Raw genomic sequence first — 20,335 nt, forward strand, 5'->3', positions numbered from 1 at the left:
CCCTGCACCACCTGACCGCATACGACAGCGCCTTGTAGCAGCCATCTTGTAGCAGGGCACATGAAGTTGAGATGGCTGCCATTTTGGTTCTGGGCATACCTTTCCGTACAAGTTGCCATTTTTCGTGTCAGGGCATGTGGAGCCGGAGTAAGTGCCGTTTCAGCCTAGGATAGCGTGCGTTCGTACCTGGTGAGTTTGTAGCTGGTGGTGTTTTTAGCCGTGAGGCATCATGGATGTTTGGTGCGTGGGAGCGTTGTCTGATTGTCACAGTAAAGTACGTAGCCTTGCAAAAGTCTCTATTCGTGTGTTACCTAGACTGGTATTGTTCTGATTTCACAGAGGTTATTAATAGTGTGTTAGGGCACTTTCTCAAAAAGTATATACAAAGGTAACGTTTAAAGGGTTCCCAAACAAAACAGATGAACGATAGACAAAACGAGGGGTGTAGGTATAGCCAGGGAAAGGGGCATGACTGAGAACTAGAGGAGACTAGGTCGTTCGTGTTTGGAGGGGAGGGCTGCCTTACCGGGATAAGAAAGAGTGAGCGAATACATTCCGTTTATTAACAGCTGGGCTTTTGCCACCCCTCTTCCTCGGACCATGGCAACCACGCAGCCCTGGCAGGGGGGACGGGACGGGACGGGACGGGACGGGAAGTGGCATCTTCGCCCGGCAAATGGCAGAAATGGCCGCTGAAGGCGAAGCGAGGTGCTTCTTGCCCTATTCTAAGATGGCCGCTGCCCGCCCATCGCGCACGCACGGCGGTGTGAATAGATTCCTACGCAGCGCTCGCCGGCCTGGTCTCCTCCCTCGGCCGATACCTCCGGGGCGGGAGCTGGCCTGTAGTCCTCGGCGCCCCGCTGACGTCTTTCCGCCGTGCCGTGGCCGTAGGGAGCGAGGCCAGGCCGCAGCGGGTCGGGCATGAGGAGCCGCCGCGGCCCGCACAGGTACAGGGTCAGCAGGGCAGGACGGGGCGCAGCGGAGCCGGGACTGGTCCCCCGGCGCCTGTCAGGGCTCTCGCGGCCGTGCTCCCCCCCGCCGGTACGCGGCACCAGGAACGTCCGGAGCAGTCCGCGAGTTCGGCGCGGCCCTTCCTGGTGCGGGGTGGGGCAGCTCCTGCCCTTCCCGCCGGACGGGGGAGCCTTGGGGGTGCCCCATACCCGTGCTGAGGTTTCGTTGTCCCGCTCAGTCTGTGACTCCTGTCCCGGGCTGGGCGAGTCCTCCCTGGATTCGTAGGGCCTCCCCAGCTCACGGAAGTTGGTGTGCCTGAACGCGATGTTTTCTCTGCTGTGGTTCTTTCCCCTCTTCCTGAGATCTGTGAACTTCTATGTGGCAAGCAGATCACGCAAGGGCTGTCCCCAGAGCTATTTTTCCTGTGGACTGTTTCCTGTGTGTTTCCAGCTTTACGTGATGGCATTTGTAATCATATTTCCCTCAGTCATCTGTTTCCAAAAGGACCTTTGTCTATCAGCTCTTCCTCAGAGGTGGTCTTGTGAGATGTCCAGTAAATTCTGTTGCACTGTTGTGGCAGTTTCGCTGGTGTGCTGTGAAATACAGTGCCCCTGTTAGAGGCATTGCACCAACCTGAGCTCTGGCCACATGCACAGAGCTCTGTGCTCTGTGTTTGCTTCTCTCTGAATCCTTGAGTTTTATAAGCTGCTAGATCAGCTCATACCATAACAACTGAAGATACTTTTCAGAGCAGAACCAGGCCCTTTAAAGGATGTTATCTTCCAAAGACATAGTGGAGGTTACAAGTGTAGACTGGTAACTGAAACAGATTAATTTCTTGTAATGTGTGTGTGGAGGATCTTCTGAATTTTAGGAGACATTTTAGTAGTGACAGAATGTTCTAGAGTTTATTTATATGTTTTTTGATTTTCTTTTTAGATCACTTAATCCATTCAGAATAACTTAATTGACCAATATTTGGAATAAGAGGAAAGAAAATGATGTCAAGACAGGCCTTTCTCTGCAGTTTGGGATCTCTGTATTTGTCTCTTCTGTTTGTATTTCTTCTAATGGATGTTTATGCAAGGCCTGCAAACAATTCTGCCCTCAAGGAAAAGCTAGTTGACACGAAAGATGAGAATGAGATCTTGCCCCCAGATCACTTGAACGGGGTCAAAATGGAGATGGATGGACATCTTAACAAAGAATTTCATCAAGAAGTTTTTCTAGGAAAAGAGATGGAAGAGTTTGAGGAAGATTCCGAACCTAGAAAAAATAGGAAGAAGCTCATGGTCATCTTTTCAAAGTAAGTTACATACATTGCCAAGGAAAGTGCGGCCTTTTTCCCTGCTCTCCAGAGTGAAATTTGTGTTTTGTAATATCTGAAAATTGTAATGATGGGGAGAGAGGGGAAGTGTCATACTGTAAATAATGTGAACATAGTGCTAAGGTACAAACATGCACATGCACCCACCCATTCTCAGGAGTAAAAATAGTTGTGTTTGTTGAGGGCCACAATCAGTTTTCAGGTTTGGTGCTGTCATCTGGTAAAATTTATAACAGAAGCTATTGTTTCTGTATGAAAATAATTAGCTTCTTAGAGTATGAAAATTAAAAGGTGTATCTCTTTTTTTGTAGTTCAAAGAATAATCATATTTGCATCTTAGATCCGTGAATTAGTAAGAAAGGATTTCCTTACTGGTAGGATGCCTATGCAATAAACTGTGAAAGTGGGATTTTCTTCCAGTTTTGGTATGTCCTATTGCTTTGCTATAAGTTTGGTTGCAGCTGATGATCTAAGTTTCTTATTTGGGGGGGGGGGGGGGGGGCTTATATACTGTTTGGATTTTGGAATTTTGGGTCTTCTTGCTTTTGTGACTTCTGCAAATACAGCAAAGGGAAAACACTTAAAAGATCCCATAGTGAAGCCAGAAGGGGAAAAAGGGACAGACACACAGTGGGTAAGATTGTGGTAAACAAACTCAGTTGCATTTTTCTGTTCATAAAACTTCCTAGTAGATATTAAGTGTCTAAATTTGAGTGTCTGGAAATACATGAGGTTAAAAACAGTTATGCCTAACAGCGAATACCAAGAAATCAGAAATTGAAATGACAACTTTCTTTCTTCATGAGTTAAGAACTGTTACTAACCAAGCATTTAACTCCCCAGAACTTAGAATGAAAAGCATCTTGAGAACAGAAAGGTTCAATTGTTCTTTCACAGCCTTTTTTTGAAAGCTCCATAGAGGTGTTTACTTGATGTGAAAATACTATCTTTACTTTTGGATATTAAAACACTTTGTCCATTTATAAAACCCTTTTTGTGCTAGAAAGGGTTTGTATCAGCTAATCTCTCTTTAAGCAGATGTTTGGAGGTCAGTAAATAGAACGTAAATGGAAACCCGTGTTAATGTATTTTCAGACACTAGATGGCGAAGTTGGCTTTATTTGTATTTTTGCAATGGAGGATTAATTTTGTTAGAACAACTTAGATTATATTGGTGCTATTAAGGCTGATTGTAATGTGGGGGTGTGCATATGCCTGAGATGAAATGAGAAAGCTTAACAAAAGCTTTTTGTCCTGCAAACGTTTCACTAACAGAGTAAAAATACCAATAGCAACACAGACTTTTTTTTTTCTTCCCTAGTGTGCTCCTGGGTAAAGCAAATAGGCAAACCAAGAGTGCCTTTTCCATTCGGAGTAAATCCTTCATGAATATTCAGGCCAGTCTCTTTAGTGGTAGTATGTACGTAAATGCAAATATTAAGTAAACTTTTAATTTCTTTATTGCCGTATGTTTACTGGAAACGTACAGCTGGCGTTTAGTAATTTGTCATTCACAAATTGCAGGCTCCATTCACTTCTGCCTCTTTCTTATGAAAGAGGTTTCTTTAGGAAGCTTAAAGGTTCAAGACCAGGTTCACTCAGATACTTCTTTAAAGTTCCATTCCCTCAGATGATCAGGTTAGACGTGTAGAAATACATTCTGGGGAATTTGGTTATATTCCAGGCTTACCCTTGAAGATTGAGTGAAGAGAGACATATGATGGACTTCTATGGAAAAGGTAGTACATCATAGGCTCCCAAATGCTGTGGAAATATATTCTTTCAAGACATAAAGAAAATCCCACACTTTGTTTTTAATTAGTGAAAGCTGAGATTCTAGGACACGCCTATATGATATAAAGGATTCAATTCAAAGCATAAATTATCATCTAATAAGATTACTAAAAATAGAGGTGAAACATGGAAGAAAAGCTCCCCAAACCGTTTTTCTAGGTAAACAAACTATACATAATTGAAAAGAACAGTGATGTTTCATAGCTCTGTATTTTGATTCCTGAAGTCGCTCTTTACTGGGAGGACAATCCTCACTTGTCTATAGAAGCGGTTTGTTACGAGTTAACCAGTACTTCCACTTTGTCCTTTAAAATAAGAGCATGGTGCAGAAAATCCTGGATGCATCTTCTTAGTCTTCATTCCTTGTCATGGGTTAGTTAGTGTTCAGGTGCCTTCAGGTCAAGAAAATCTGTGGAGGGTTCCTGATACACCTCTTCGTAATTCTGATAATTGCGAAAAAAGCATTTACTATATTTTCCATCTAAATGGTTTAAATTAGCCTGGGATCTATAGAAAATTCTTCTGCATTATGGCAGAGTTTGGCCTATGTAGGTGGATGTTGATGGGAAGGAAGGGGGAGGAAGGATGTTGAAAATAATGGAGTATATTTATGGTGATTGATTTTACTAAATAAATGACATTGAGTACTAGAATTCAGATTTTGGTGAGCCTTGCTTTTAGGAGGACAGTTATCTTGTAAATTAAGTTACATCTCTTCTGCACTTGAATCTAGCTGTTTTGTTCAGTAATGTAATGTGTGTGGCTCTGTGTCAGGATGTTTTTGTGGTGGTGGTGTTACCTTTGTGAGTTTGAAAGCTGAATACCAAGCTTCTAGCATTTGCATTTTGCTGATCTTCTCAGCAACTTAGAGGCAGTCCCCTACTTGTGGTTTAAAAATAAAAATCTTGTGTGTTACACTGAGTGCCTCTCCTTGACGGTCATTCATCAGGTCGCGGGCTTAAATATAACTTCTGTTAGCTATTACTACGTACAGAGATTGATAAATATATACTTCCCGTCCTGTAAAATTCATGAGTGCATCCTTTCCGAAGGCAGAACTTGTTCTCACAAAGTCTGACTGGGTAGAGGTTGAGCTTAAGCAATCCTTGTAAGGATAGCTCTCTCAGAATGTTGCAGCTGTGACTCTTTGTGTTCAGACTGCACACAGGGAGTGATTTTGACAAGATCTGTATCCCTCTTCCCCACGCTCCCTTTTTTAATTTCAAGTCTGCCTTGCATAGTCTAACACAGTTTTCATTTTTTCCAGTAATCCTGCTGTCCATGGTGGGAAGATGTTGCTTAGGCAGCCAGCGTCGGACAATAGCATGTAGAATAAAGAATGTGGAGAGGTGACATGTTAAGCTTTTCCGTTTTGGTATCTTCAGTTTAGATTATAGGTTTTTAACTGAACAATGCAAATATATCTATGTTGATGTTTGTCTGCCACTTAAAACTTTGAAGTGATGCGTATATCCCGATTCTTATTTTCTTAACCTGTATGTTTTTAAAAATAAATCTAACTTTTACATACCTTCTCCCCTCCCCCCATAAACTAGAGCTTTGCTTTGGTTTCCGTTTTTTAAACATGATTTTCTCGATCTGCTTTTCATTATTTGGATGAAACAAAAGCCTCTAGAGCTGTTTGTACTTGGTGCTCAAGGAAAGTATTATCTTTGGTCCTTTAGATAAGAACACGGCCTTTCTGCCTCCCCCCCCCCCCCCCCCCCCCATAGCGCAGCCTTGCAGTATTGTCGTTTAGGGACCTGAAAACATGAATCTGAAAATCTGAGTGATGAGAGGGTAGCTGATAATGCTTTCAAGTGTGAACCTTTTGAAAGATGGCCACAGAAATCTGTGTCTGTCTGTGTCTTCTTTTATTTATTTATTTTATTTTTTTATGGCTTGTGGTTGAGAAACTGGGCTGAAATGTTAAGTCAAGCCTGGAGTAATGCTTTTTTTCTTCAATGCAGCCCTTATTGCAGACTTCTGTTAAGGAAAATTTTGCAATTATCTTGCCAAGTAGTGTATTCGGTAAAACTGCCTTGAAGTGAGAAAGAAACATTTAGTTTGTGAATAGATAATGAAATATAGTTTGAGTAGTCAATGAAGTGCTAAGCTTGAATGCAGACTTATTTTGTAGGAGTTGTTGTGAATGATTCTGGATATCACTGAAATATATAAATACTGGTGGTGTATATTTATCACACTGCATCCATTGCTCTATGGTCTGTGGTTTATCTATAATTCTCTTTGGAATGAGAGTTGTGTGAGCAGTAAAGTACGTTTCTCTCTGTAGTCTGTATTGTTGAACTCAAACTTATGATAACAGTGATCCCCACTTTTCTGTCAAGTCAGGAAACAGCACTTTAAAGACCTTCGTTTCTGCAGGATTTGAGATGTCACTGTAGCAGAAAACTGTTGATAATGCTTCTTGTGGAAGAAGTAAAATTGATGGGGGGGGGACCGGTATACCATGAAGTCTTGAGAAATTGTGGCAAGACTTCTACAGACAGATAACTGAAGAAAGTTTGAGCAAAATTGTAATCTGGTATGTTGTTCTTCCTTGGATTAAGCTTATTTTATTGAACTTAAATTCTTTCTTGCCAGTTCTTGTTCTTTGGCAACTTTTTTTAAGGAGTGCATTAGAATGTACTATTCTTTAGTAAGATCTCTGAGTGTTCAGGGCTCAGAAAACTCTTCCCCTATCACTACATTATAAAGTCAGTTTTCTGTGAATTGCAAGTGTTAGCTTCTTCAGCAATGCATAATTATTTAAATGCTTCATTATTAGTAGAAACGTGTTCAGTAGTCCATCCTGAATAAGATAGTTATCCAAGGAAACATGGACAGTTGTGGGTGTGTTCTCCCTCCCTGCCCCCCCTTAACATGGTAGCCTTGATGCAGGGCCATATATTGTTTTTAATCTAATTGTAAATATTTACTTCTCAAAAGCAGAAGTGCTGTCTATGGTCACTGGAATGATTTCAACTTGCATCATATAGTAGGTGCCTGCTAATTCATGAAGGTGTGAGTCATCGGAGTCTTTTTATGAACTGTGGTAGCAGAACAAAGATCTACTTTCATGAGCTAGAGGAGCAATGCCCTGATTCAAATTTCAGATGTGATGCTTGTTACCTTTCTACCTATTTACCATCTGATTTAAATGTAAAAAGTTTGATGGCTTTGATTGAAAGAAACTTAAATGTTGAGGGGAAGATACTTTGCTATCCCATCTCATTTTTAAGAGTCCCTATTCCATATCAAAACCCACATTTGTTCATGGGCTAAATGGAAGGTGTACAAGTAGAACACTGCCACAGCAACTGTACTGTTGTCTTGCTGTTGATTACAGAAAAGCTGCTGATACTGAGTCTATGCATTTGTATGTGCAAAGATATGATACAATATTTAAAAATCCAAGTACCACTCTTCCTAATACAGCTAAGCATTTTGGAAGATTAGATGCTTGGGTCACTTTTTGACTTGAGCTTTTAACATTTAGTTGACATTTAAAGGTAAATCGCATACTTAATAACTTGAGTTTCGGTGATAACATTTCAGTAGTGTTAAGATAGTGATGCAAACAGATAAAAAAAGCTAGAGTCAAGCTGATATATGTATTTTCTTAAAAACTGAACTGGAGTGGCTTTTGGTATACTTTGAATAGAATCTTGCCGTTTAAATTTCAGTGATGTCTTCTAAGTTTTAGGTATTGTTCTGTCTTTTTGGATGTATATCTAATGATGTACTCAGAAAAACTTTAAAATACCATGTTGGTGTTTGTATTTGTTCAACTGTAGTTTTTATATTAACTTATTTTTAATGAAATGAGTTTTAAAATAGACTGCCATCCCAGCAGTTCCCTTTCTTGATAAAGCAATCTTGATAGTATGCTAAGGCAAATAGTGGCTGGACATCTACTGACAATTTTGTCAATGAGGCAAAAAAAATATGCAACTGTTTCTGTAGCTCGATAGTAATGAGTACAAGAATATATTTTGACAAACCAAAGTGAGCCTGATCTCTCTTACTGATGGAGAACAAATATATGTGCGGAACTATTGCAGCTCATTGAAATGTGCAGTTTTAAGAATTAAGAACATGTGTTCAACAGAGATCAAGGGATAATAGAGTTCCCCCCCCCCCCCCCCCGCTTACATATGCTGCAGTCAAAGCCTTAAATAGTTTTGAAAGCCATTGTACTAAGGGTGTTCATTTCATTGTTTTTAATGGTCACAACAGTTGTGATGTGATCTAGGCAGACCCAGGGAAGCAACTCATCAATAAACTTCAGAGGCCTCAGAAAATAAAGGTAAAAAGGACCTGGCAAGATATATTGAGAAGTTAATGGTTTGGGAGGCTATTAGAAAAGAAATTTTTTGAAGTAATAAAGTCTGCATCTGTTGACAGCTGACAATTTTGAAGCATTAAGAAATGAGCGTGAGGCTAATAAGCCATGAGCCTTGTATTTGTGGTTTCCTCTACTTTAAATACATACTCAGAAGCACAATATTGAAGTGAGTTAACTTATAATAAAGTGAAATATGGTTAAATGTTTTTCAAGGGGCAGTTATCTAGGTGTTGTCTCAGATTTGAGAAAGGTGGACTTGAAACAGAAAGGAACTTCCTACCTGATAGTTAATGCTCGCTTTCCTGTTGTAAGCCCAGAGTCTATTCAGTCTTCTATACTTACTTAAATTTAATTATGAAATAACTTACCAGCTTGCTACTTGTTTACTCTTTAGTTGAAAGAATGTGGGACTTCTTAGATACAGTTATAGTGTCCTTTTTTCTGTGACAACCTATGTTTGTTATTGTTTGGTAAAGTAATTCATTTAGATTCTATAAATGTTCCCCAAATCAAAATCTTGTCTGCTGTCCTTCCACAGGGTGGATATAAATAATGATAAAAAGATAAGTGCTAAAGAGATGCAGCGCTGGATCATGGAAAAGACGGATGAACACTTCCAGGAAGCTGTGGAAGAGAATAAAATGCACTTCAGAGCTGTGGACCCTGATGGTGATGGTAAGATGAAGAATTCCTCAGTCTCTTGATGACATGTTAAGTCAGTTGCTAGTGGCCAAACTGATTGGCTGCCCTTTAGATGTGCTGTGATTAAATCCTAGTTCCTTTGGACTGCTCGTAACACTTTGCATCTCAACAGCTGTGATCCAAACAGAAGACAACAGAGCAAAGTAGTAATGTGCTACAGTCAGCGTTATAGTCCTCTGCGTTGACTGCTACATTGTTTCACTCATAGACACAGGAAACCTTAGGATCTCCAGTGATGAGAGGGTGAGGGCCGTGACATCAGTAGATTATTTTCACAAGACCTGTCTATTGTAAGGAAACATGAAGTGAATCAGGTGATAGTTATCATCTTGCTGTTCAGAAAAGTTCATGTGATGGCTACAGTGCTGAACTCATTAAGAAATAAGACCAAAAGTTAAGTATTTTGAAATACTATGTAATGTCTGAGATATGGCTCTCTCTTACAGGCCATGTGTCCTGGGATGAATATAAAGTCAAATTTTTGGCAAGTAAGGGCTTTAATGAAAAAGAAATTGTGGAGAAGATCAGAAACAATGAAGAGCTAAAAATTGATGAAGAAAGTAAGTATACTTTACTTTCTGAAAATCTGAATGTCAAAACTGTTCTTACTGTGAGATGAGTATCTTAGCTGCTCTTCAGCCTCTAACAAGTCCTAAGAGTAAAATACTAGATTTCTCTGGAACTCAGATCTGTGCTCCTAAACATTCTTGATACAAGTGTTTACCACTAAAAATTGTAGCTGCCTATTTCTTACTGGCTATTCCAATAGTTTTCAGTTTCTTATGTTTAATAGTCCTCTGTATGTATCAGACTTGTGTTATCTGTGACCCATTGTCAACTGGGGTATCAGGTCCCCTCTTGCCCCAAATGGAAAGGAGGTGGCTATACACTATTCCTCTTCTAAAATTGAGAAAGCATATATAAGCTACCAAACTGTATTGTGTTTAAGTAGGTGTGTGCTTAAGCATTGCAGAGCATGCTAGAAATGAATAGCAGAAGTTTGCCCAACAATTGTTTCATGTATCACAGAAGTTCTCGAGTGAGAGAGGGAGAGAGAGACTTTTTTAGGTGAGCAAGACTGATCATTTCTTCCTTATCGCTTCTGAAACTTTTATTTAATCTGACTTGTTCTAAACATGGTAACTCTTCAAGGAGTAACTTTTTTCCCCTCTCTGAAAGTATTTAAATTTACTGTTAGGTAAAACATTAAGCCTTAGCCTTTCCTTGCAGGAATTAGTCATTTAAAAATGAGTTATGTTATATTTTCCATTTATCAAAAAGCAACTAAAATGCAAATTGGCCTTTGAATTTCATGGCAGGGAAAATACCTGTGCAGCATGTTCTATGGCAGTGTGGTTAGCTACAGTTTACGGGAATGCTCGTCAGATAAAAGATTTGCTGAATAAGAGAAGTGTGTACACAATCATTTTTCTACCTAGGTAACAAGCATTGTTTGGGAAAATCACATTAGTTATCTACTGCTTCCTGAGGATGATAGGCAAAACTTATTTTCAAACTTCACTGCAGTGTAAAAGTCCTCTTTTTGTTTTGTTGTTTTTGTTTTGTTTGTATAGAATAACTCAACATGTAGATCTTAAGACATATGGTCTGAGTCTTAGGCAAAAGTTGCTGCTGACCTCTAACATGCTACAATTTGGATGCCAGGCCAAAACTGGGGGCACGACTGTAGTTAACTAAGTTTTCAAATCACTACAGTATTAACTGATGACTGACAGTTGAGTTCCATTTTAGCCTGAAGAAGAAAGGCAGGAGAAGGGAGGTTGATTTGTGACTTCTGAACACTTGGGGTTGGCAACACAGAAAAAGCATGAGCAAGTCACTTGATTATTCTGTATTTACTAGTGCCTTTGAAGTAATAAATACTTTAAACAAATTTGCATTAGAATGCTTATTAAGACTGAAGGATTTCCTTACTCTTCACAATAAAACATTCTCTGAAGACTTAACTTTTAATTGTAACTGTCAGTTCAAAACTATAGATACTACCACTTGTTGCTTGTTTCTCTTGTAGCACCTCAACGCATGCAGGAGCTACTCAAGACAGATTACTTAGAAAATGCTTGTGTGGTGGTTGGGGGGAGGGGGGGTTGGTGGATTTTTTTTTTTTTTTTTTTTTTTAAATGTATCCAAAAGACTCCTTGATCTTAATCTGACAATACCGGACTGGTGCTTCATAGCATTTTTAGCACTTGTGAAGTGCTTCAGGCTTGTATTTGTTAGTGTGTTTTGGGGATAGCAGGGTGTGCCACAGACTGTATTTTTCCAGTGTGTCAATTAGAAAATGCCCACACTAGAAAAAGAATACTTCATACAGGTATCTCTTTCCTGTTTGGTTATGCTCAGGACCACTAGGTGTATGTAATATTCATGCTATATGTTGCAGTTTTTGTGTGTGTGCGTGTGTGTTTTTCTTTCTCTCTCTCTCTCTCTCTCTCCAAATCTGTGGCATACTCTTAGCGGAAACTCTTGTTCAAATAATGATTTTTTTTTTCAGTTGAGTTTAGGAAAAATGCATTTAAAGTGCTTATCAACATGATGTAAAATGAAATGAAAGAAGCGGAAATGTAAAGTGATTTCTGGTTCTGGTATGTCTGTTTGTACATGTGTGGTTCAACTTGCATTTGCTCCTTGCAGCAAAAATATTTCCCTTCTTTAAATTATAGTGATAACTATGACATTTGCAGGCTTTAGATCTGAAGTCAGCTTACTTTCTCATGTAGAATAGACAGAATAGCTAAAAAAGAGGAATAAATGCTTGTATCCTTAAGTAGATGGAAAACTAAATGCATTTCTTGGTGCTTAACTTCGCATCTCCACTTAATGTTCCCAAGCTTTCTTTTCTAAAGCCACTCTTAAATCTCTCACAGTTCCAAAAAATGAAATTTTCTGCCAGAAATGCTGGCTGCTGGTTGAGTCTAAGAGCATAAGTTGTCTCTGGGTAGGAGATTCTTTTGAATTCTCAGTCTTTGACATGGTAAAGGAAAGAGGGAGGAGCCAGGGGCAGGATAAAAGTCTTTTCATGGCTTTCCTAATTCCAAACTTTATGGCTCTAGCTGTGTTGCCCATTCAGTTAGAAGTCTTGTAAGGAACAGTTATTCATGAGATGTATTCGTGATCATTGTAAAAACTAGGTTTAATGAAGTGTAAGAATTATATTAAATTTATTTCACGTATGTAGTTTTGTGGTGCAGGGTAAGGGTGCTAACTGGAATTGCAGTATGGTGGAAAAAAAACAACCTTTGTACTTTACAAGTATGTAGCATGCATAATTCTATCATCACTTTGTGGTAGATCGCTATCATTTTGTCAACTATTTTCAAATCCTTTGGGCGTGAACATACCTTAAAGTAATTCAGAGCAATGATACAACTGGTTTTGGTTAGGTAATATATTAAGAAATGCCAGGTCGAAATAATAAAGTTGGGTGGTATAATGCTGGAGTAATAAAACATGCCCCTTTGATCGTGCTTGGAACCGAGATGTTGAAGAAAAATATTTTCTGATCTGTGGTAGACTTACAAAGTGCCTTAGAGTAGAATGAACCTTTGTACTGCACAAAGCAGTAAAACAATGGTGCTGCACAGATCAGAAGCATCTTCCTAGATCTGTCAGTAGTTATGTTATTTGGTCTTAATAGAATAACAAGCCCCATAACCCTTCACATGCTTTCTTTTATTTTTGTTATTATTTATGTAGGAAAGGAGTTGTTTGACATCATCTTCCTTCCTTGAAAACACTGACTAGGTTTTTGATCTTAACATTGCGGGAGATGGGGATATTGGATTTGAAGAATATTTTGACAAGTTAAAGGCACAGAAATGGTTTTAAGTAGAAAACTTTGATATTAATTCAGAAGAGTACTACTGGAAGTCAGAAAGGAGAAAAATTTCTGTTGGTAGTGGGCTCTAAAATATCAAAATAAGAAAGGAGGACTTGCACTTCATGCAAGTACTGCACCAAGTTGAATTAGCCATACCTACTACTTGAAGCAGCTAAAAAAAAAATTTTTTTTTCTTCCCTCTACAATACTTTGCACTTCCTGCACTGAAGTTTTGATGCAGGTACAGCTAAATCTTTATTTTCATCTCTTTATTTCAGTTCAGAGGTTTGATTAAAGGATCTTTTCTAGTGTTTCATCTCTTAGCTAGTCCAAGCTAATCGTACTTTGTTTCCCTTCATCACCCCCCCCCCACTCCCTGTCAAACTGTAAAATAACTTTAATCAAGGATAATCTGTGAACCAAACAGTTGAATAACAGGCAAGGTATATTTTAAGAACTGTAAATAGATTAAAAATAATGATTTAAATCTTGCTTACGTTTTTAGCACAGGAAGTTTTAGATAACCTGAAGGATCGGTGGTACCAAGCTGACAACCCACCTCCTGATCTGTTGTTGAATGAAGAAGAATTCTTGTCCTTTCTTCATCCTGAGCATAGTAGGGGAATGCTTAAATTCATGGTGAAAGAGATCATCCGAGATCTGGGTATGCCATTTTAAAACAAGTTTTTTCGGGAGTTATTTACTTAGAGTTTTGTTGGGTAGCAACAAAACTTCAACAAAATATGTAAGGAAAATACAGCGTTAGCACAGATGCTGACATTACTTGGGGTTTTCTGTGCATCTCTAAAGGCTAAATTTAGCCTCTCGTTAAAGAACATCACAACATCGTATGTTACAAAGATATTCTACATACTTTATTTAAGGAAGATCAGCTGATACTCACAGTCAATTGCTGCTGCACTGCATGGTCACTGTAGCAATAGCAGAAAGGGTTTGATGTACATTAGAATATTCTAGAATATATTGATATGAATGTTCAGTGAGGTGGTCATTAGTTGCTTTGTACTTTTCCAGTACAGCAATCATGTAAGAGTTGTGGCATACAGACTTGAAAGTGGAAATAAATGGTTAAGACTTCTAAGAAAATAATTTTTTTGTTTAATTCCTAAGTATTGGTGCAAGTGAGGTTTTTTTTCTGTTGACTCAGTAGTTAAGCATATTTGAAATTGCTAGAACACCTAGATTAAAAAAAAAAAAAAATTCCTACTTTGCTTGTAGTTAGGTTAATAAATGTGAAGAGTGCCCAGTGATACCTTAAGTACATGGTGTGGAAACAAAACAACTCCAGTACACAGGCTTTTATGAGGGTTAATATTAGTAGAATGCTAATTTAAAGGGAGACTGGATACAGCTGTAACAGACTTTCTAGTGCCATGGATTGTTCAAAACAAAAAGACATCCCCAGCCTGCCAGCTGGTGTATCTTTCAGACCCGTTAGAATTCTTTTTATTTAGTATGTTGATGGGTGCATGTTTTCTAGCCTTCTAAAACACTCTGCGAACCATAATGCAGAGTTTTCTGTTACCCACATAGATATAAATGGTAGTTATTCTTCTGTGCTAGTCAGGATTGTGGACAACTGAAACCAGACAGACTGTACAAATCACACCTTTGACATGAAGGAACTTTTCATTTTTAATGAACTTTAAGCAAATGTTTTTCAATTCAGTTACAATGTACTTCTGTTGTAGATCAAGATGGAGATAAGAAACTAACTCTTTCAGAGTTCATTTCATTACCTGTTGGTACTGTAGAGAACCAGCAAGCTCAAGATATTGATGATGATTGGGTAAAAGACAGAAAGAAGGAATTTGAGGAGGTCATTGATGCTAACCATGATGGTATTGTCACAATGGAGGAGCTAGAGGTAAGTCTTCTTTAAGTAATTATTCAAGTATTTTTGAAACCAATAGATAGCTTACAAATACAGGATTGAGACTACTTTAGAAAATTTCAAGTCCAGAAATATATTCGAATTAACAGTACAACTTTAAAGACCTTTGGATTATAGTATTCTTCTGTAGTGGTTGTAGGTAGGATGGTGTAATACTTTTTCTTAAAAGAGGAGGGGGAGTTTTCCTGGTATAACTGTTATTCATAGTTACGCTTTTAGGGTTTTTTGGTCATATAGACACTGTTATGGATACATATGGCATAAAAGAAAGTCACAGGCTTCATTGGGCCTTCTAATTAAGGAGGCAATGAGTGATATTTTCAGTTACAAAAGGAGTAACTGGCAATCTATATATTCATTAAAAAATAAAATCAAAGGACCCTGTTGCCCCACTAGCCTAGAAAAAAACAGGCAATACCAGATGTGTTGTCTTTCAGAGTGTTTTTCTTGTTTTAAAGACAAATTAATATGGATTTATAGACAGTTATGCTCAGACATAGACAAAGAAAACATTAATCACATTTACACTGAGATTTTTATTCTAAAAGTAGCTGTTTTATCTGTGAAGTCTTTCACTAAACTATATAATTTTATATATATATATATATATTCAGGTGTTGTTCTAACTAATCTTCTACAGAATAGCATTTACTGTGTTTCATGTGAAGAAAGTGAAAGTAAAAATAATCTCTAAGGAGTCTTCTGTATCATGAACTAAAATGCACTGTTTGAAAACTTCAAAGTTATTTCAAGTTAAATGAAGGAAATGTTTCATTTCAAAGACTTTGCCTCCGTAAATCTGTTTGCCAGGTGATTTAAAATGGAACCAGAATGTTCCAAATTGAACATGCTGCAAAAAGATTACCTCCATAAACAAGAAAAATCAACTTGTACAGAGGAATAGCTGTACAACTTTAAATACTTAGAGCTGATGTTTCATCACAAAAACCACCACATTTGCTGGAGGGTTTAGTTTGCAACAAAAATGTTAAAAATGCATTTATTTTAGACACTGATGTGAGCTGAAAAAATCTGGGTTTGTGTTAAAACAGGTGAAGAAGCAGTGAATGGAAAAATAGCCAGGAGAAAGATGTAAACCTGTTAAAGATGTGCTATTGCCCTTTGCTGTGGCTTACGTTCATGTTGGGGTAGCTTATGTTGGTCTCAATTCCTGAAGCTTACACAGAGCTGGGGTTCATAATTATGGTTTGGGGAAATACGTATTTAGTGAGTGAAAATGATTGACTGTCTTATTTGTTTTAGGAGTATATGGATCCTATGAATGAGTACAATGCCCTAAATGAAGCAAAGCAAATGATAGCAGTAGCAGATGAAAATCAAAACCATCACTTAGAGCTGGAGGAGATCCTGAAATATAGTGAATACTTCACTGGCAGCAAACTTATGGACTATGCACGTAATGTCCATGAAGAGTTCTGACCATGATCGCTTTTCCAGAGCTCTGAAGCACCTTCTTGCTTTCCCAAAAGAACCCACCAAAAAACGAAACTAAAAAGAAAGTTACCTTGCTGCTGCTACCTGTGTTGTATGCATATGGTGTGTTGTCCTAGACTAAAAAAAATCTCTGTCCATATAGAAAAACTACAGCTCTATTGCCTTCAGTGTGAAGAGAAGCGGAGGGGAAGTCCAAAAATAATAACGCAGATTCTGGACTACAGCTCACCCCATTTTGTACAGTTAATCCAGCTGAATTTCCAGCTGCTTTCGGCTAATCACTTTTAGTGGAGGCATCTTAATTATTTAATTTTTTTTGTTACCTTCATAGCTGCTGATCCATGGGAATCACAAATATCGTTGAAAGATGTTGGCTTTCTTAAAGGGATTGTGGTTCAGATCCATGTGTTCTGATGTCATGAAAAAATCCATCAGTTGACTGACTGAAAAACTTCTATTTTGCTCAGCAAGATATCCCTTTGTATTTTGTGTACAGTTTATATCCACTTCAATAGTTAAAAAAAATCAGTAAATTGTATCAGGATGCTGCTCTCTAGGCTGTCTTTGCTATGTGTGGTTTTTACAGTCATGGTTGGTTCTTTTCTCGCTATTCTACCAGCCTGTGTAGTCAGCACACATTCTTAATGTTGTATGTACTGAGTATCAATGAATTTATCTGCTGATGTCATTGCTTTTGTCTCTGGAGTTCAGTTCTTCATGGACTTTTTTTTAGAAATGTGAGACCTGTTGTGTTAGCTTGTTAAAGGCATTATTAGCTCCGGTATTACTTTCTCATAGTCAGTTTCCAGTAACTGCTATTAGAAATATTTAGGGCTTGAAAGAAAAGAGACGATAGCCATATTCCTGAGATGGCTCATTCGTTTACAATAATTGGGCTCATCCTCCAGTGTTTTTCTCAATATATTTCAATCTAGCCCTATATCGTTGAAGATTTAATACAAGTCTCCCTCTGTCACTGGACTATCTTTGGAAACTGGGGGAAGGGACTTGCTTTAAATGTTACAGAGAACCTCTTTTACATCTGAGTTAAAAAGAAAACTAGTTTACGATGTAACTGGTTTTTCGTTTGTATCTGTACCGTGATTGTGGAAGACTAAGACTGCTTAGGTCATTAAAATTAATTCTGAAATGAAACGCTAAGAGGGAGGTTTGTTTGCGGAATTACAAATGCTAGATTGAACAAATGGGATTGATCTTCTAGGATTATGATTTCTACTTAACTAAAATTCATTATTAAGACTAGTAGAGTTGCTTGTTTTTCTGCAAGTTAATGATGCTGATAAACTCATGATTGCTAAGACTGGAGGAAATGCTGGCTTTGCTTTTGCAGTGCCTCTGCCAGAGCAATGTGGAGTCAGCATTTGGGAAGCCTTCTAATCAGTCAGTTTTTGGGTAATCTCTGAAAAGTATCTTGCAACACAAAGGTCATATCCACTGTTGTCTAAAATAAAACTTTTTTTTTTTTAATTCTAGTTCCATCTTTACCAAAAAAAAACCCAAAACAAAAAAAACCCACCAACTTTTTCTGAAGGGTTGCCTGAAAATCCGAGATACAGTATTTGAATGAATTTATTCTCTTATTGTAAATATAAATATTATTGTTTGCTTCTGTTTCAGACGTCCCCTTCCCCTCCTCTTTTTTCTGCTTTTGGTTAAATGGCTTGTATCAAAGTCACCATACATACATCCATCTTTCTGCAGTAAATATCTTTGTCTGTGCTTTGGTAATGTTGCTTTTAGGCTTTTCAGTGAGTGGGAAAAATCCGAACTCTCCAGAGGACAGACAAAATATGACTTGAAAAAACTGTTAGAGGAGTAAATTCAGTTGATAGTCTCATATTTTGCTTAGAACCAAGAGAATCTACGTGTTTCTGTTTAAAAAGAGCTTATGAAGACTGGTCTAGAAAGCCTTCCACATTAGTCAAACTCCCCCTGCACGTACTTGATTGCAAGGTGGTGAGTTTTAGCATAGCCAGAGTCAAGAGGCGTTCTACACAAAAATCCCACAGCTAGAAATATGGTGCTTAGCAGAAATCATAGGTATGGTTGTTTTAGATTAATCAGCAAAAGGTCTGCAGTTTTCTCTGCTGTTCTGTTAGCTGAGGCTTTATAAATACATGATGACCTCCACTTTCAACTAATACAAAAGTGTACATGTAAACATACAGTTTTGCAATGGAGTGGCCCCCGATTTAGTTCAAGACAAGTTTTAGCAACATCAGTTGATAATTGTATAAGTGTCCTTGGACTGCATTCTTGTATTACATATGCTAGTTGTTTACAGAATTTAGTTATTTAGATTTCTATAACTGGAGTGGACAAATAGAATCCAGTCACATCTGATGCTCATAAAGCAAGTGCTAGAGTTTGCAGAAGGATTTTGAGCAGCTGAAAGGTGATGAAATTTAAAGCTTTATCTGTCAGTAGAGGCAGAGATTATGCATATTCAGTCTTTCTGAGTTTAATCTTCTAAACCTAGTAATGTGAGCATGGAATCCCTTGAAAAATACAAGGTAATACAGCAGATAGCTAGCAACTGCAAAAACATTAAAGTATGTGCTGTTGTTGCAGTATTTGCCATGTGCTTGATAAATCTGAAACTTGAAGAACAGCTGAGAAAAGTTCATCTTTAATGTCTGCATGCAGGCCTGCACCTTAATGTGTTTTGTTTTTTTTCCTGCCAGGAATCAGGATCACGTGTGAATAGCTGTAGGATAAAGTGGACTGCATGGTGGGATTTGGCCTTTCCATTCAGCCTTTCTCAAATTCTTATAAGCCCTTACCTGCAAGGGAACCCTTACTTGTCTGTAATCTGTAAGGAATCTAGTGGGCTTTTGTTTGAGGGTTTTTTTTTTTGTTTGGTGTGGCGGGCTTTTTTATTTTCTATTTTATTTTTATTTTTTAGCCTTCTGTTTAGCACTACTTATGAGTTCAGTGATGATTTTTTGATTTCCTGTTCACAAAATATCTGCCTACTGTTAATAGGAGTGCTACTGTTGTATGGACATGTTTAGTCTTTGCAGAATTCAAAATGGTACAGGATGATTACTGTGCTCTCTCCCTGTTTTATTTACTGGCATAATGTTGCCACATAGAGGAATCCAGTGATATCAAGCCCAGTAAAACTCTAGGGATACTATACGAAAAAATTAAATTCTAAAGTTAGCATGTGAAGTCTGTGAAGTCTGTGTGCTGACTGCTTTTATTAAATGAGTATTTCATTTGCCTTAAAGTGTCCTTAACAGCAATATCAATGTTTTATCATCACTGCTCTGGTATTTTGGGAGTTTTCAGTTTAAATGTATATAGCAGACTTTTAGCCTTTCCCACTGAAGTTCACAGAAAAGATGCTTGCATTTTTCAGTTCCTTTCTGAGTGAATGAGCAGAGTCTACTACTATTGTGAAAGAGAATGAAATGAAAAACAATAAAATTTGCTTTAAGTACTGCTCAGGGAAGGACTTAATCATGAGATGTAAAGCTGCTTGAATGGCATTCAGTGCAACAGTACAGTGGGAAGAGATCAGGATGTTTCCTGTGTGCAGATACTGAATGCGAAGGCTGTTGACGTTTGCTGGTATGGGCTGCTTCCTCTGTCTGCTGTGGTGCCTTTTGGATGAGATGGCTTTAACATGTGACCTCTTTTCCATAGTGTCCATTCCCCCCCCCCCCCCCCCCCCCCAATAATTGGAAAAAGTAGAAAAATAGCTACTGGTTTGCCTTACTTTTGTCTCCCCTGCCACCATGAAACAGTCTTGGAGAAATTTAAAAAAGAGATGAAAAGCAGCAGTCTGGATAAAACACACCAACAGTATTGCTGTCCGGTCCTCCCAGGTACAGCAGGCTAACTGGGAGTCCAAATGTGCTTCTATTCCAATCATCTCCTTCACATTTAGACAGTAGATCTGCTCTGTCTGGGAAGTATGACTCTGTTTTTAACTAATGTAAATAAAACATCTTTGATTATGTGGGGTATTTT

General features: G+C 38.3%; 1 protein-coding gene across 3 annotated transcripts; it reads left to right on the top strand.

Annotated features, from left to right (window-relative positions):
* Positions 1–34: 34 nt before the first annotated feature.
* On the top strand, positions 35–20,322 carry SDF4 (stromal cell derived factor 4). 3 transcript variants are annotated; one of them, XM_026100660.2, is made up of 7 exons: positions 35–147; positions 1,891–2,257; positions 8,962–9,098; positions 9,572–9,685; positions 13,472–13,630; positions 14,679–14,854; positions 16,145–20,322. In XM_026100660.2, the coding sequence occupies exons 2-7, from the start codon at positions 1,950–1,952 to the stop codon at positions 16,319–16,321; spliced, it is 1,071 nt and encodes a 356-aa protein (XP_025956445.1). In that variant the 5' UTR covers positions 35–147; positions 1,891–1,949; the 3' UTR covers positions 16,322–20,322. The 3 variants fall into 3 exon arrangements, with proteins under 3 accessions (XP_025956445.1, XP_025956446.1, XP_025956444.1); XM_026100661.2 differs by having other exon boundaries at positions 60–189; XM_026100659.2 differs by lacking the exon at positions 35–147 and adding an exon at positions 800–947.
* Positions 20,323–20,335: the final 13 nt, after the last annotated feature.

The sequence above is a fragment of the Dromaius novaehollandiae genome, chromosome 24, assembly GCF_036370855.1.
Source record: "Dromaius novaehollandiae isolate bDroNov1 chromosome 24, bDroNov1.hap1, whole genome shotgun sequence".
Classification (NCBI taxonomy): Eukaryota; Metazoa; Chordata; class Aves; order Casuariiformes; family Dromaiidae; genus Dromaius; species Dromaius novaehollandiae.

Excerpts from the sequence above, each read along its gene's own strand:
- SDF4 (XM_026100660.2), top strand. The coding sequence starts at position 1,950 with ATGATGTCAAGACAGGCCTTTCTCTGCAGTTTGGGATCTCTGTATTTG. Across the intron at positions 2,258-8,961 it reads CTCATGGTCATCTTTTCAAA|GGTGGATATAAATAATGATA; the intron begins GTAAGTTACATA and ends GTCCTTCCACAG. Across the intron at positions 14,855-16,144 it reads TCACAATGGAGGAGCTAGAG|GAGTATATGGATCCTATGAA; the intron begins GTAAGTCTTCTT and ends TATTTGTTTTAG.